The 15,400-nt window shown below is 40.1% G+C and overlaps 1 protein-coding gene across 1 annotated transcript in view; it reads right to left on the bottom strand.

Annotated features, from left to right (window-relative positions):
- LOC139980558 (ATPase MORC2A-like) overlaps positions 1-15,400 on the bottom strand; it is a 32,750-nt gene that overhangs the window by 2,572 nt on the left and 14,778 nt on the right. The window contains exons 12-27 of the mRNA XM_071992284.1: positions 15,013-15,239; positions 13,919-14,073; positions 13,191-13,319; positions 12,181-12,283; positions 11,271-11,364; positions 10,158-10,205; positions 9,717-9,836; positions 9,074-9,148; positions 8,365-8,460; positions 7,557-7,649; positions 6,712-6,907; positions 6,013-6,154; positions 4,648-4,687; positions 3,739-4,268; positions 2,070-2,202; positions 1,153-1,275 (exon numbers count right to left, since the gene is read on the bottom strand). Of these exons, the coding sequence (XP_071848385.1) occupies positions 1,153-1,275; positions 2,070-2,202; positions 3,739-4,268; positions 4,648-4,687; positions 6,013-6,154; positions 6,712-6,907; positions 7,557-7,649; positions 8,365-8,460; positions 9,074-9,148; positions 9,717-9,836; positions 10,158-10,205; positions 11,271-11,364; positions 12,181-12,283; positions 13,191-13,319; positions 13,919-14,073; positions 15,013-15,239 (2,304 nt within the window). The remainder of the gene's footprint in view (positions 1-1,152; positions 1,276-2,069; positions 2,203-3,738; positions 4,269-4,647; positions 4,688-6,012; positions 6,155-6,711; positions 6,908-7,556; positions 7,650-8,364; positions 8,461-9,073; positions 9,149-9,716; positions 9,837-10,157; positions 10,206-11,270; positions 11,365-12,180; positions 12,284-13,190; positions 13,320-13,918; positions 14,074-15,012; positions 15,240-15,400) is intronic.

Genomic DNA, 15,400 nt, shown 5'->3' with positions numbered 1-15,400 from the left:
AATCCAATGACTGCAATCCACATCTGGTTCCTATATCAATATAGGTACACTGTCATGCTCCTACCTCACTCTCCCCACCCCCCCTCCTCCTCATGCCCACTCTTTCTCTCAAGTTTAAGAATGGGTACCATAGATGTAGCCAACCTCTCAAATATGGATGGAAAGAGGACATAAATGCAGTTCCCCTCCCCCCTCCTCCTCCACCCCTCCTCCTCCCCCCTCCTCCACCCTTCAACATAGCATCTGCCCGACATTATTTGAGTGTCAGTCATCGTCCTTAGGAGTTGAGCTACTATCCGTCTGACGTTTTTGATCAGGTCAATGGTGGAGCTAGGCGTGAATTTATCAGACTAAGCAGGAATATTCAAAGAGAAGAAAATCACCCGCTTCATGCAGAACTGAAATCACTGTGTCGACACACTAGCTATAATCTCAGGAATCGTGCATTGACACCAACATATAGAGTGCAAGTTTTCAGAAACTCGTTTTTTTACAGAGCATCTATTTTTATTCAACATGACACTTTAAATGACTTGATTTGATGTAATTTGTATAGTTTCCACAATTTTTATTCCCTAATTGGGTTACTGTTTCCTAACTTTTATACATTTTATGAATGCACATAACATTTTATTTATTATACTCACCATTTTCCTATTTATGAACTGTATTTTATGCAATTTATACTGGAATAAACGAAACGAAACGTTGTGCAGTTTCTCTTCCATCTCCTTGGCCTCCTCCTCCCCCCCTCCTCCAACCCCTTCCTTCTCCACCCCTCCTCCTCCACCCTTCAACATAGCATCTGCCTGACAATACCTGAGTGTCAGTCATCGTCCTCAGGAGTTGGGCTACCATCCGTCTGACATTGTGCAGTTTTTCTTCCATCTCCTTGGCCTCCTCCTCCTCCCCATCCTCCTACCCCCCCTCCTCCAACCCCTTCCTTCTCCACCCCTCCTCCTCCACCCTTCAACATAGCATCTGCCTGACATTACCTGAGTGTCAGTCATCGTCCTTAGGAGTTGAGCTACCATCCGTCTGACATTGTGCAGTTTCTCTTCCATCTCCTTGGCCTCCTCCTCCTCCTCCCCCTCCTCCCCCCTCCTACCCCCCACTCCTCGACCCTTCAACATAGCATCTCCCTGACATTACCTGAGTGTCAGTCATGGTCCTCAGGAGTTGGGCTACCATCCGTCTGACGTTGTGCAGTTTCTCTTCCATTTCTTTGGCCTCCTGTTCTTTATTCTCCGCTCTGGTATGATAACCACCGACGAGCTAGCAAAACGAGAATTCAAATTTCAAACCTGATCGTTCACTGTATCACTCAACTGCTCAGACAGCATAAAAATAGATACAATCATTTTTTGGCAATCCTGTGCCCGACCCCTCGGTTCATAACCATGAAAAATGATTGTAACTTTGCACAAAGACATGGTATTAATCTAAACAACATCAGTTCTGTTTGCACAGAGACTTCTTGAGCACAAAGGTTTATCATACAGTTCAATGCACCAATATGAATTTGGTTTCTGACCCCTGAATAGCAACTCTTTGCATATGGACACAAAGGCTATCTGTTCACAATAGACAAAGTAAACTCATAACTGCCGACACTGAAAGGCCGGCACATGACTACTGTGGTTGCACTACTACTTCTTAACTGGTATAGGAATTATTACAGTCTGGCAATAGCATTACGTACACACTGAAGAAAGCCTTAAACTGAAGAGAGAACTTGTGGGTAGTATTGGACTGACGCGTGCTACGCAATCTCGATACAACCACCATGCTGGTATACTTTCATCATGCACCAGCGTACCAGTCAAAATGTACTGTGAGCTTGTCAAGGTTTCCCAGCTCCCGTTGCCATCACTACATGATAAGGTCACTTGATTAAATCCAGAATAAAGCTGCCTCTTCACCCGGTAAAACAGATGTGCTGAATTCCAGCTTTCAAGTCTCTGATTATTTACATAAACAAAAAACAACATTTTCTGATAGATTTGATAATTTTTTTTTAAGTGCTACAGAAATGACAGACAGTATGAAAAGGAAAAAAAATCCCTCACCTCTCTCAAATTTTTCTCGTAATGTTCAAAGACTCCGTTCAGGTCAAAGGTCACTAGCTCTTCAGGGGTTAACTTCCCAACTTGCGTCTTGGTCATATGCCAAGATGGAGGGAGGAAGTACCTCAGACATTTCCTGAAGAGAAAATGAAAAAAGTTAAGTGGTTACGAAGTTACGATGCCTTAAACATATTCATAGTGTGCAGGGAACAAGAAATTCCGTGAACTCTCAATGCATGCCTTATCCTTCTTCTCTATCCCTCTCAGTAATGCCGTCGTGGAACATCTATTCAGCACCTCTCTTTCTCGAAATAGATTGAGTCTGAACACATCAGAGACTATAAAAAGAATCAGAACCACACTTAACTTCCAGTTTAAAAGGCTGCAAAGTCTTTTGTTGTAGTGGAAAAGCTGTTTAACACCATGAAAATGTATCAGACACAGGTAGTGTTATGAACTCAAAGAGAATAATTAAAAGCACTGCTGCCTATTTATTTGCCTTTCATGCAGTGGCTAAAGTTTTTAGCCACCTGACAGGTCTGTTCTTTGTACTTAATTTGACAAACCACTCTTATCTGTAATAGACAGAGGAGCTCAGTAATGTATTTCTGTAAGTTGTTTACGGTAACTTTCCGTAGAGATAATTGGAGACACCTTTAGCAGTTCTCAATGCAAGTAGCTTTTTATGTATCATTTATATACCCTCTACACCAGGGGTGGGCAATTTACGGCCCGCGGGCCACTTGCGGCCCGTCAGTAATTTTTTGTTGCGGCCCTTGCGATGTCTCAAGAAAAAGAACAAAAATCTATCTATTTTACATCATCACACAAAACGAGCTTGCTGCTTAGAATTTATCGGCACTAATGATGCTCTCAGGTAGGCCTATTATCCCCATTAATTATCAACTGTACTGTGTTGACATTATGTTTTTGTGAATACAGATTAAGTATTGCTTGAAAGTCCTCGGAATCAAAGGTTTGAAATCAACAGCAGGTCGTTGGTTAGGTGCGGCCCAGTCAATTTTTCTCCCCTTATATCTGGCCCATTCATTCAAAAAGTTTGCTCACCCCTGCTCTACACTATAGGCTATACACAACTCGCATGCATTACGACTATGGTGTAGCCTGTGGAAAATGGTAGATCCATACTGTGAGATTACAGGGCAGGCATTACCTGGTGCAGACAGGAATTAGTTAGATGGTTTGATCCATTGAAATAGAGGGTGACCAAAGTTTGCTATTGGTGTGGATATAGGGAGAGACCACTAGAGAATTTTGGCTGCACATGATTGGTTGTTTCATGTAGGTTGTCATAGTAACTTGTACCAGACAGACTTGTTATTATTAGTGGTGCATACTTTCACTTTGCTCGTGAGTTTTGTCCAATTCTACCCCTCCGGTGCCTTTTCTAAGCCCACGACGGACGAGATCATCACATGAGCTCTATACATTGAATTGATTGATTGAATTGAATTTATTGATCTCAATCGGAAATTCGGCTTACACAGGTCATAAACGACAAAAGACAAAAACAGTAGTATTAGTATCAATAGACTGCAATACACATACAGTAATACAAATATATGTACAGCAAGTCCTACAAATAAGAAACTTATCTTCCCCACATGATATATATATCTATATTTGTTTCATTACCGTATCCAACTCTTACCTGTATCCGTCGCAGAGGCTGTTTAAGGTCAGCTTCTTTTTCTCATCCTCCTTCTTACTCTTCTCCAACGTCTCCTTGTTTCTTCCTTGCTCTTCCAGCAGATCCTTGTTCTCCTTTTCTAATGCCTCTATCCTGGCTTTCATCTCCTTCTGTTCCTCCCGCAATCTCTCCTCATCCTTGCTGTCCTTCGATTGATCCGTCTCTGCTTTCTTCTGCTCCTCCTCCTCCTCCTTGTTCTCCTGTTTCGGTGCTTCGTCGATCGCAAGGCTCGATTCACCATCTCCATCTTTGGTTGGTATCGTGGCCGGAGTCTCCCTCTGCATGGGCTTGATACTCTCTGTAGGCTTGGCTTTGTTGGTCTTAGGCTCGGAGGTATTCGTCGGGAGAGAAGCTAATGCCCCATCAGTGGATGCCGAGGATGGAGCATCAATGTTTGATGTCTCCTGCGGTATCAATGCTTCTTTAGTTGCTTTAATCTTTCGAACACCGTCTTCTAAGATATCAATCGGTAGACCCTCCACCTCTGGATCCTAAAGTACATCATAAAATAACCATAAAACGTTTAGTGGTTTTCAGTGCCCGATCATATTCATAGTCTGGGTAAGCAATACATGTTAATATCCATGAACATTTGCACACCAAAATGAAAGCCATTTCTTGCAATTTGATGAATATTAATGACATCAAGTTGGAGACGTCATGCAAATGTGGTTATTATTGTAAGGCTTTCCTACCAATGGATAAAACAGTCTGTTGAATAAAACTGGTCACGTCATAGGTGATGCAACTGCTAACCATTGCTGGAGTTCTTTGTCACCAAATACAAAACGTATATATAATTTGATTCTGATGCTTTAATAAAACAAAACGTAAGAGCTACTATGATCAAATCATTTAGCAATGACTCACCTTAGGTGGTAACCTAAGCTCTTTGCTATCGTTGTCGTACCTGTTGATATTGAGAAATGCAAAATAAATATTTTTCATTTTGCCAAATGACATATTAAAATGATGATCAATCAACTAAAAGTACTGATATATATAATTTTCATTAGGTCAAAATCAATGGTTCTCTTCATTTAATGTTGTTATCTGAAGTTATTTAAAACAAATTTGACAATGTAATGTAATACACAGACAATATAATGAAATGTATGCATGACAGTGTAATACAGGACAATATGACAATGTAATGCAACACAATGACAAGACAAGGTAATGTCTGCATGACAGTGCAATACAGGACAATATGACAATCCAATGCAACACAATGACAGGACAAGGTAATGACACTGCAATACAGGACAATATGACAATTTAATGCAACACAATGACAAGACAAGGTAATGTCTGCATGACAGTGCAATACAGGACAATATGACAATCCAATGCAACACAATGACAGGACAAGGTAATGACACTGCAATACAGGACAATATGACAATTTAATGCAACACAATGACAAGACAAGGTAATGTCTGTATGACAGTGCAATACAGGACAATATGACAATCCAATGCAACACAATGACAGGACAAGGTAATGACACTGCAATACAGGACAATATGACAATTTAATGCAACACAATGACAAGACAAGGTAATGTCTGCATGACAGTGCAATACAGGACAATATGACAATCCAATGCAACACAATGACAGGACAAGGTAATGACACTGTAATACAGGACAATATGACAATTTAATGCAACACAATGACAAGACAAGGTAATGTCTGTATGACAGTGCAATACAGGACAATATGACAATCCAATGCAACACAATGACAGGACAAGGTAATGACACTGCAATACAGGACAATATGACAATTTAATGCAACACAATGACAAGACAAGGTAATGTCATGACAGTGCAATACAGGACAATATGACAATCCAATGCAACACAATGACAGGACAAGGTAATGTCTGTATGACAGTGCATACAGGACAATATGACAATCCAATGCAACACAATGACAAGACAAGGTAATGTCTGTATGACAGTGCAATACAGGACTATATAACAATCCAATGCAACACAATGAAAAGACAAGGTAATGTCTGTATGAGAGTGTAATACAGGACAATGTGACAATGTAATGCAACACAATGACAAGACAAGGTCTGTATGACAGTGTAATACAGGACAATGTGACAACGTAATGCAACACAATGGCAATAGAAAGCTGATATGACAATATAAGTTAACACAATGACAATGTGATAATCCAAAGCCAATGCAATATCCGTCTGCTAGCTCAACACAAGCTTACCATTTATCAAACCTGTCTTGTCTATTTCTGTCAAATTTCACCCTCCACCTCTCTCCTGAAGACATAGTCTTCTTCTTCACTTTGACTACTACTCCCGGATTCCACCTTCCGTTGATGTAAGCCTCCACTTTTTCACCAAACACTGCAAAGAAACATCAAAACGAGATCAAATAGTTATCAACAAACACCTCCATTTGAGCCCCCCTTCCCTCCCCCTCCACATCTTCTCAGAGTTAGTAATATCAATTCCCTCAACACTTATTCAATTTTTTTTACTGACACAACCAGCATATCAATGTGTAAGTGAGAAAGCTCAGAAGAATTGATAGACAGTTTTTAAGGTAAATTAGACTATACCTTATACAACTATTATACATTAAGTATTTTCCTTCTTAAAATCAATTCACAGGGATCAAATCGAATTTGGCAGTGTTTGTAACAAGAAGCAGCAAAAGAAGAAGAAAAAGAAGAATGAGGAGGAAGAGAAGGAGGAGGAGGAGAAGAAGGAAAAGAAGATGAAGGAGAAGACCAAGACCATCTCCTACACAAATTACTATGCTACCAAAATTAATTAAGTAAGTTAATTTTAATGGTATTCTTCCTCGACAAAATCTTTTCATGTTGCTCTTTTTTCCCCTTCTGTCACCAATAATTTCACACCGACAATTTCCGGTCAGCTGTCCCTAAGTTGACACTTACTATCAATGCCGACTTCCGGCGGCTGGTCGGACTGTTCCATCTCCGAGGTCGAATCTCCCGCCTCTGCTGCAGTGGTTTTATCATCCAATGAGGAATCAACATCTTTGGACACTGCCCCTTCTGGTTCAACATCTTTTTCGGCATCTAGAGTTGTCCTTTTCTTCTTCTCTTCTCCAAATGGTTTCTCTGTCTCCGTCTGTCAAAAGAGGCACGGAAGAAGCGGCCAATATAAATGCGAAACAGACCCACCCCGTGGGTAGGTTCCAACCTCAGGCCTAGAAATTTCACAAACTTTGCTAGAAAATGACACTGCCTAAAGTAATATCTACTTGCTAAAGTAAACTTACCCCACTGGCATATTTTCTTTGAATACAATTCGGCAACATCTCTAGATTAGCAGAAAAATGCCACTGCCTTTTTTATATTTTCATTTGTCCTTTTGGCAAACAGTGACAGCCAATGGCATTTAGCCTGAATTGTGAGACCAGAATGTGTGTGTATATACACAGACAAACATAATGCAGTGGAAATATGGTTATCCCCACCCCCTCCCCCTCCCCTCCTACCTTTCACTGATATGACTCTGGTCCCTCTTTTCACATTCTGTCTTAAAATTTACCCAAATATTCCACACTTCACCATCGATCAACAGTTATGATTTCTTTCCTTATTGTGACAGTACACAAAAGTGTGATTTTGATATTTAAGCTACTGAAAGCACAAAATATCATGTGCCACTATTGTTTGTTTATCTTGCAATTTCCACCCCTCCCCCTTCCCCCCTCCTCCCACGGAGCCTGCAGAATCCCCACAATACCTGACAGGAGGTTATGGTGATTACTCACCTCACTGATTTCTTCGGTTTCCATGGAAGCGGACAATTTCTGTTTCTTTGCAGCCTTCGATACTTGGGCTGTGGCTCGAACAGCAGCAGCTCTCTGTAAAAGAAGGAAAGGGCCAAAAAACAAATACAAAATCCAGAAGAAAACACAATACGCTACTCCTTGTATACCATTCTAATAATGGAGACACCTTAATATATTATCAACTTCCCTGACAGATAAGGGCTGTGGAACCTTGCCTTAGAAGGAACTGAAATGGGATATCTGCTGCATACTTGGTAGTTTGAATACTGATATTAACACTTACTGGAACGGGACCCCCCCGATCAAATGTTTCAAAGAAGGAAATGGACTTGTGGCTGATTGATACTATGCAATACTGCAGACAAATTCAAAGTGTATGGTAAAGATAACAAAATTTATCCAGTACTGATAATATTGTACTGCACAAGTATGCACAGTATGGCAATATGTGATACTGAGTTCGATGGCTCTCCACAAAAATTGAGAAATTCATCAAAGAAAGCTACATCATTATGAAAACAACCAGGCTGCTATTGCTTCTAATCAAACTTCACAGGAGTGAAGATAGTATTATTCTCATACCCATCCAAACTTTTGTACTTTCATACCTCTGTATGTCTATTACCAGTTTTTACAGCAATTTTGTTAGCATAATTTGTCGCCGAAACAAAGATAGAAACCTTTGCAGATGTGGTTATTGCTTGTACCATCTATCCATTTTAAACCTGTATCGGCAGAGCAGAAGGGGGGGGGGGGAGGGGGGGTGAATGAAAGGAGTTTCTCTCACCTTCATTGGTGGCGATGGAGCAGCTGGTCTCTTGGGAGCAGGTGATGGTGGTACAGCCTTCTGGACGACGGGAGACGCTTTACCCACTGGCTTGGACTGTTGGTGAACCCAAAGTTAACAAGATTACAATATATTCAAGACCATATGAGTCTTGATCTCCACAGCAGTTAGGGACCAGCGATTAGTTAAGTACAGAAATTATATCAAAACAAAACAAGAAATTAAGAATACAGTATGTTGTTTCCAACCCTCCCTCCGCCCAACCACAAATTCGATGAATGTGATGGTCAGCACTATCTTGGCCTTCTCCTTCAAATGTCCAACTTGAGCAACTACAGACTTGACAAAACAGAATCAGTCAATTTTCATACTTTCACCAACTTTCATACTTTGGGGTCATGAAGGTAGTATTGGGGGGGGGGGGGGGGGGTAGTCCTCCAGAAAAAATTCTGATGTCAATTGCTGCATTCTGAGGCCTATTGGAGGCTATAGATTAGATCTTTAATTAGGTATACATAAATGATTGTGCTGATAACTACTTTTAAGTTTAAGTGTGTGTAAAGGGAGGGTGGTTTCACCCTCTATCCCTCCCTCCCTATCAATCTATCATTTCTTTACTAAATCTTACTTCTAACAAATATTCTCAGAGTTTTACTCCCCCCCCCCTCCCCCCCAAAAAACAATTCAAGAAATAAATCTTTTTACTTACAGCTTTCACCACTGGTTTGGCCTTTCCGACTGGTTTTGTCTTTGCAATAGGTTTTGGTGGAGGTGACCTCTGAACCTATCAACAGAGAATCATAGACAACCATTGTGCAATTTGTTTTAGACTGCGGAACAATTTCCATATAATTCCTCAGTGGGAAAAATTCATACTGAAGTTTGCCACTACATGACAGAATCGATCTACCTATAACCTTAAAAATTGTCTCCTTCAAACTTTATTTTATAAGCTTTTATAAAATTTATTTTATAATCTTTTATAGATCAGTCTAGTTTCTCTATAGCTTCAGCCAGGACTGACCCAGAGATCCAAATTTGCAGTTGTTTTGATCATTTTTCATTCATTTTTGTTCATTCATCAGTGGAAATGAAACTTTGAAAAATGAACTCATGCTGATACGGAAGGGGGAGCAATCCTGATGGTACCTTGTTTATCCTTGTCACCATGACAACATTCTGAACCATAGCCAAGAATACCACAAAAAAAATATATCATATTCAAAAGCTGTCAGAGACTACTTGAAGATACAAAAACAAACAGTTCCCCTATTAAAGTCTTCTCACAGGCACCCACCTCCCACTATCCCCCATCTGCTCATGGTACTCAATAGGGACCATAGGGTACTCACCTTGGCTGGAGCGCTCTTCACATGTTTCCTGACCTTTGATGACCTCCTCGGTGGTTCTGGGGAAGATGGCGGTGATGGACTTGGAGAACGTCTCTTTTTGTGTTTCTTATCTCTCCTAGACTGAATATTTTAAGCAGTAAGGGGAAAAAAATATATATAAATATAAATAAATGTTGCTTGAGAAAGCTTTAACAATCGTTCCTTACGGTCATTAAAGTTAATGAGTCTATTAGGCTAGGAATACAAGTAAACAGAAACCTAGTGTTTACAGTGAATATTGTTTAATATCGTATTTACTAATCACTTGTAACCTCTCAATGATCCTGTGGTATACCTGCTGTTTGGAATGGAAAGCACTAAATCTATCCACTTTTTTGGAGCATCTTAACTTATTTATTATTAATTATAAATGCATCATCATTTGAAACAATTTATACTCACAGATTCTGGCTGCATCTTACTCAACATTTCTTGCTTTCTTCGTATCTCCTGTTAATGAAAAAAAGGAGAAGGAAAAAAGAGATAAATAAAGAAAGATGAAAATTGTATTCACTTAGGGCACCATGTCAAATACAGGACACCCGGGGGGGGGGGGGAGGTGTTGCAGCACCCTACAGCCAGGCTTTGTGGGACAAAATTGGTTGTGTTTCTACAGTTCACACAATATGTACTGCAGGATTTGCAGCAGCTTCTTATTTTCTTTATCATGCAGTGTCTTATAGGAGTGTGTTAGGTAGCATATTTGTATTAAAGGCATTGAAGACCCGCCCCAAACAGCGTGCCGAAAAAGTTAAGTTTTCTTCTTGTCGCTACAAAATGCAGACAGTAATGAAACGTGATACCTTGTTATCTATTATCTAGACCTGAGATGTCCATCGCTGCTATGTACACTGTGTTGTGGGTATTGACAGTAGCTGTAGGTATTGACTGTACACTAGTGTCTAATTACCAACGGTAGCAAGCTGTGTGTGTATTTTCTGGGATCGATGGTGGTGTCTGACACTTCTGTTACACCTCATTCGAAACTAGTTCAGATTACCGGCATGAGATGTTTCTTTGTGCGCAAGTCTTCACACCCTTTAAAGTGACCCAGCTTTGTAAAACAGTAATACATAGTTGGCTGCATCTAAGTGTAAGAAATCAATCAATGTGGTTTTACAACAAATTGTCTGTTCCTAAGAGGCATCCCTATCAACAGTTTATCCAACACTGGAAGGTTTCTGTCCCAAAACCTTTGATGTGAAAACTTCCTGTGTCAGTCGAGTTCAGGGTCCTTTAATACCAAATTTCAAAGTTTTCCTGGACTCAATTTGGTGAGGTGAAGATTTGTGCATGCTGGAATGGGTACTGTCCAGTAATAAAAGATCCCTACTAATTCTTTGATAAAATACCGGGGACATATATTAATACCAATGATTCATGGAGGGAGAGATTGGTGCTTGATTGGGATATGCACTCTCCCCAAAAAACTGATTTTTTTCGTTCTGCACTCTGATAGATACCAGGAATGGTATAACATCGGCGGTTTATTGAAGGAATGATGGCGGAACTTACAGCTTCCAACTTCTGTTTCTTCAGCTCGTCAGACTTGGTTTCTTTCTTAAGTACTTTGCATGGAATGTTCATCTTCTGCTCTGGGACATTACAACTGTCGATACAAAGGACACATTAAGATGAAGCTCGGAGAAACACATTCGATAGAGGCAACAAAAACTGATGATATCATCCACGTGGGGATTCTTTTCAAACGTTTAGCCCACTGCCTTCTAACCTTCACCTACTACCCCCCCCCCTTCTCCTCATCCCCTCCCACCAATGACCTGGGAGTTTCAATTCAGCTCATATCAACAGTAACCGGAAAGGTATATTGTCCGATCCCCTTTTGACAAATAATAACGCATCTGACCTATTGTTTATCCTTCATGAAATCACAGGCTTTGGTCGTCCGACATTGGCATTGGGTCATCTCAGACCATCGCACAGTGTTTGCAAAGAGGTCCCCGCTTTAACAGTAACGTCCCAGTTGATAACTTGATATATATAGACAAGGTTTAAATGCATCAACAAAGAGAGGAATGGATCTATCAGGAAGGTTACTATTCTTGTGAAATGTTAGCAATACAATGCACACAGCTTCTTCAAACCATGATTCGGGACTCATGATTCAAACCACAGCTTTCTGGATTTCTCATGAAAGACGATCATTCGTGTCTATCTTTCTAATCCAGGTAGCTTTTTTTCTTATTCATGATTTTTTTTATTGTGGTTCTACAAATTTAACTCTATGGTAACATAATGCAATGTCTTCAACTCAACAATCTTTACTCTGTTCTCCTGTCAGTTGCAAACAACTCTGACATCGAAAAGACAAAAGATACTAATTTCTTTGATACTGTCACTATCGTGTATGCTTCTTGCGAAGCCCCCATTCCCTCGGGAAATGTATGTAAAATAGTTATTTAACCTTTTGTGACTTGCAACGGTGTTCATACTGCACTCCCAATAATCAAAGTGATGCCCAACATGGCTGTTTGAGAACGGAAGAATCCGCCACTTCAGGCAGTTATCTAAGAGAGAAGAGAGAAAAATATCTTGCTAGATTTTGTTTCCAAACAAAACATATATTAATCAGATATTTTATACATAATCTAAATATATGTATGATCTTCACTTTTGTAAGACAAATTTTATTGATCGATCAAAGGATCTCCACAGGGACCAATCAATGAATTGTGTCATGACTCAAGCTTTTAACGCAGTGACCCGTGACCTCTCCTCTAGCCATATACAGCCGCCACTTACACAATCTATCATAATTGTTTGCTGGATCTGTCTCACGGCATATGTTGAGTTGCGATTCAATGCATCGTTTCATTTCACAGACTGTTTAACAATGGTTAGCCTGCGTCTATGATGCAGCATTCATAGCTGATTTTCCATTGTCTTGTTTTAGTATACTCTGCGTATAAAACTCTGACCAGCAGATGTCATTGTTATCGAGTACTACCACTCATTAGGCCAATGACTAGATGTTAGCAGACTTTGTGACTCTAATGGACCTGACTGTTGAAGTATTATCTTTTATCTTCTTACAAAAGATGTTTAATACAGTGTGTAATTCTGCTTTCTATCTCGTGTTATTGTTATGTCAATATAATATGGTAGAAGTTAGCAGTCACTAGCAGCACACCCAAACAAACATACTGTTCTTAAGGATAGAGGGCAGCAATCCTAAATAACAACTACTTAATAATCAAAGGTAATATGTCATAATACAACAACTGTCAGAACACTTCAGCTGTGTTTATTTCTGGTAACACGAAACGCGAAACGTTTTGACTGAAACAACCGAGGGACAGACACAATTTGTTATTCTCTCATTAAACCATGTCGCAAATGGTTAGGTGTTATGATATAAGAGATGATGAGAAACTTGATTTCTTTTAAAGCTAGGTTGCACAAATGAGAACCTACCACACTGTACCACAATGGGAACATCCATGATCCTTTTCCGAATGTACTTAGCATCTGTTGATGGATGGTAGTGGAAGTGAGGGCTTATGTAGCCGTAACTTTCCCAAAACTTCTTAACGCCTTGTTTCTCTGAAGGAGAGAAAAGATGAACTCCTCTTAAATTTTAATCTTAATGTAATAATGTGGATGAGAGAGCATCATGGATGGTGGCATCCGTGCTCTAAATTTTAAAATGAGAGCTTACATGAAGGATGAATTATTTGAATCAGTGATATCACAATTATAACCCGCGGGGGGTGGGCAAAGGTGGATTTACTCAAAACCAAACTATCAGACACATACGGCAGATATTTCAAAATAACAAGAAATCACAAATTTACAGAGTCCATTTCGGAGGAGGGGAGGCCAACTTGCATTGCCCGACATTTCTACGGTACATTCTGATAAAGAATGCGGAAGTCATTCTCCATCATGATTTGAAAGAACAAGGCTTTTTTTTAAAACGTGAACAGAGATCCAATTATATTTACATATTATCTAGTACTGATGCAAAGAAGTACATTCTGCAAAATCTCTCTCAATGAAAAGAGAACAAAGCATTAAATCTTAATTGCTGGGGTTGAGGGTCAATTCATACTACAAAATACTTGACCATTCTGTTTCATGCCTCGATTTTCTTTTTTTTTAAATGTAAAACTGCAAGCAACAGAGGAATATGAAAATCTCACCGATGTTGATGTCTTTCCAGTACTGCATCATGTGATCTTTCATGATCTTTCGTAGGAACCGGTACTCCATTCGGTCGGCAAAATCTTGCTTGTTGCTGGTCGGCTCCAGAACGATTGAGGGAACCTCAACCATACCGACGATACCACGATACAGTCTGCAGTGAAGAGAATATAGCGGATATAGAGAATATAGCAGTGAATATAGAGAATATAGCAGTGAATATAGAGAATATAGCAGTGAAGAGAATTGCGGAGTATATAGCCTAGTGGTTAACGCCGGCGTCTCCCAGTCATGAGATCCCCGGTTCGATTCCCCGCCGACAGCAATGTGTGTCGTCTGGCAAGGGTGTTGTTCAATAACAACTTCCCGACATCGACGTTAAATGGATGTGTGCCGAGAGATTGGCTTCGGTCAGCTTGCGAGTCTATAAGCCTCCATGGCTTCTTTCGCGAGTTCCTGCTTGCGGGAAGATCACATATACATACATACATACATACAATATGGAGGGAACACGTTGAAACGTGAAAGCCTGATTGACGTTCGTCTGAATGTGGGCTAATTCTTTTTTCTTCCCTTAAAATAAGAGTCTTCTCCCATGCAAAGCCAACACAGTAAAATGTATACAATATACAACATTAAAAGCAAAGCTTAAAGGTATAAGTGGTAAGGTGGGGGGGGGGAAGGGGGGTAGGGAATAAGTTAGCATTGAAATTGTGTGTAGCGGTTTTGAAGGCAGTTACATTGTCTCTTACAAAATGCTATGTTTCCTGTGTATATAAACTGCTAAACAACTTTGTACCTGTATAGCATCTTGCCAGTTTTGCGTTATAGCATTTTGCATGCCATACTGGATAAATTATTCCCTGGGTGGGGGGGGGGTTCGGTTGAAGGAAGAGCAAACAGTGTGACAACAATTGAAGAACACTAACATAAGTTTGTTGTTTGTACTCCCATACTTTTAATAGTGAATGTCTACAATTCCCATAAAATTATCCCAAGATTGTGTGCTTGATGGAACATTACCGGCACTGGCGGAGAATGTGTTAATTTTGTTCTTTCGTTTCATACTTAAAAGTAAACCAACAACACTCACAGACTATCTTCCCTCTGTAGGTCCAGTGCCTCATACATTTTAATCAATCTACTCCTATTGAAGATAAAAACTCCCTCTTGGCTTCTGTTCTCCAGGTTCATGCCAAAGTAGAATTGTACCGTCTTGGGGCCTTTCAGAGCCTTCTTTTTTCCTTCTGCAAGTTCTTTCTTCATGTTTGCCTCTGCCTGGAGATGCTCAGCCTTTATCTGTGCTTGGCGAACAGCAACCTACCGGAAAAAACAAAAACGAACCAGTGATGTCGACAAGCCCCTTGATCTACAGTTACCACAGTGGGGTTCAAATAAAGTGTTTCATGATACCAGCAGAACTTGCCTATAGTAAAATCACAGGTGAGACTGGCGACAAAACTTACATTTAGTACCCTCTA

Source organism: Apostichopus japonicus, chromosome 15, assembly GCF_037975245.1.
Source record: "Apostichopus japonicus isolate 1M-3 chromosome 15, ASM3797524v1, whole genome shotgun sequence".
Lineage (NCBI taxonomy): Eukaryota > Metazoa > Echinodermata > Holothuroidea > Aspidochirotida > Stichopodidae > Apostichopus > Apostichopus japonicus.
Note: the sequence above shows the minus strand (reverse complement) of the source record. Positions and strands in the feature narration are given on the sequence as shown.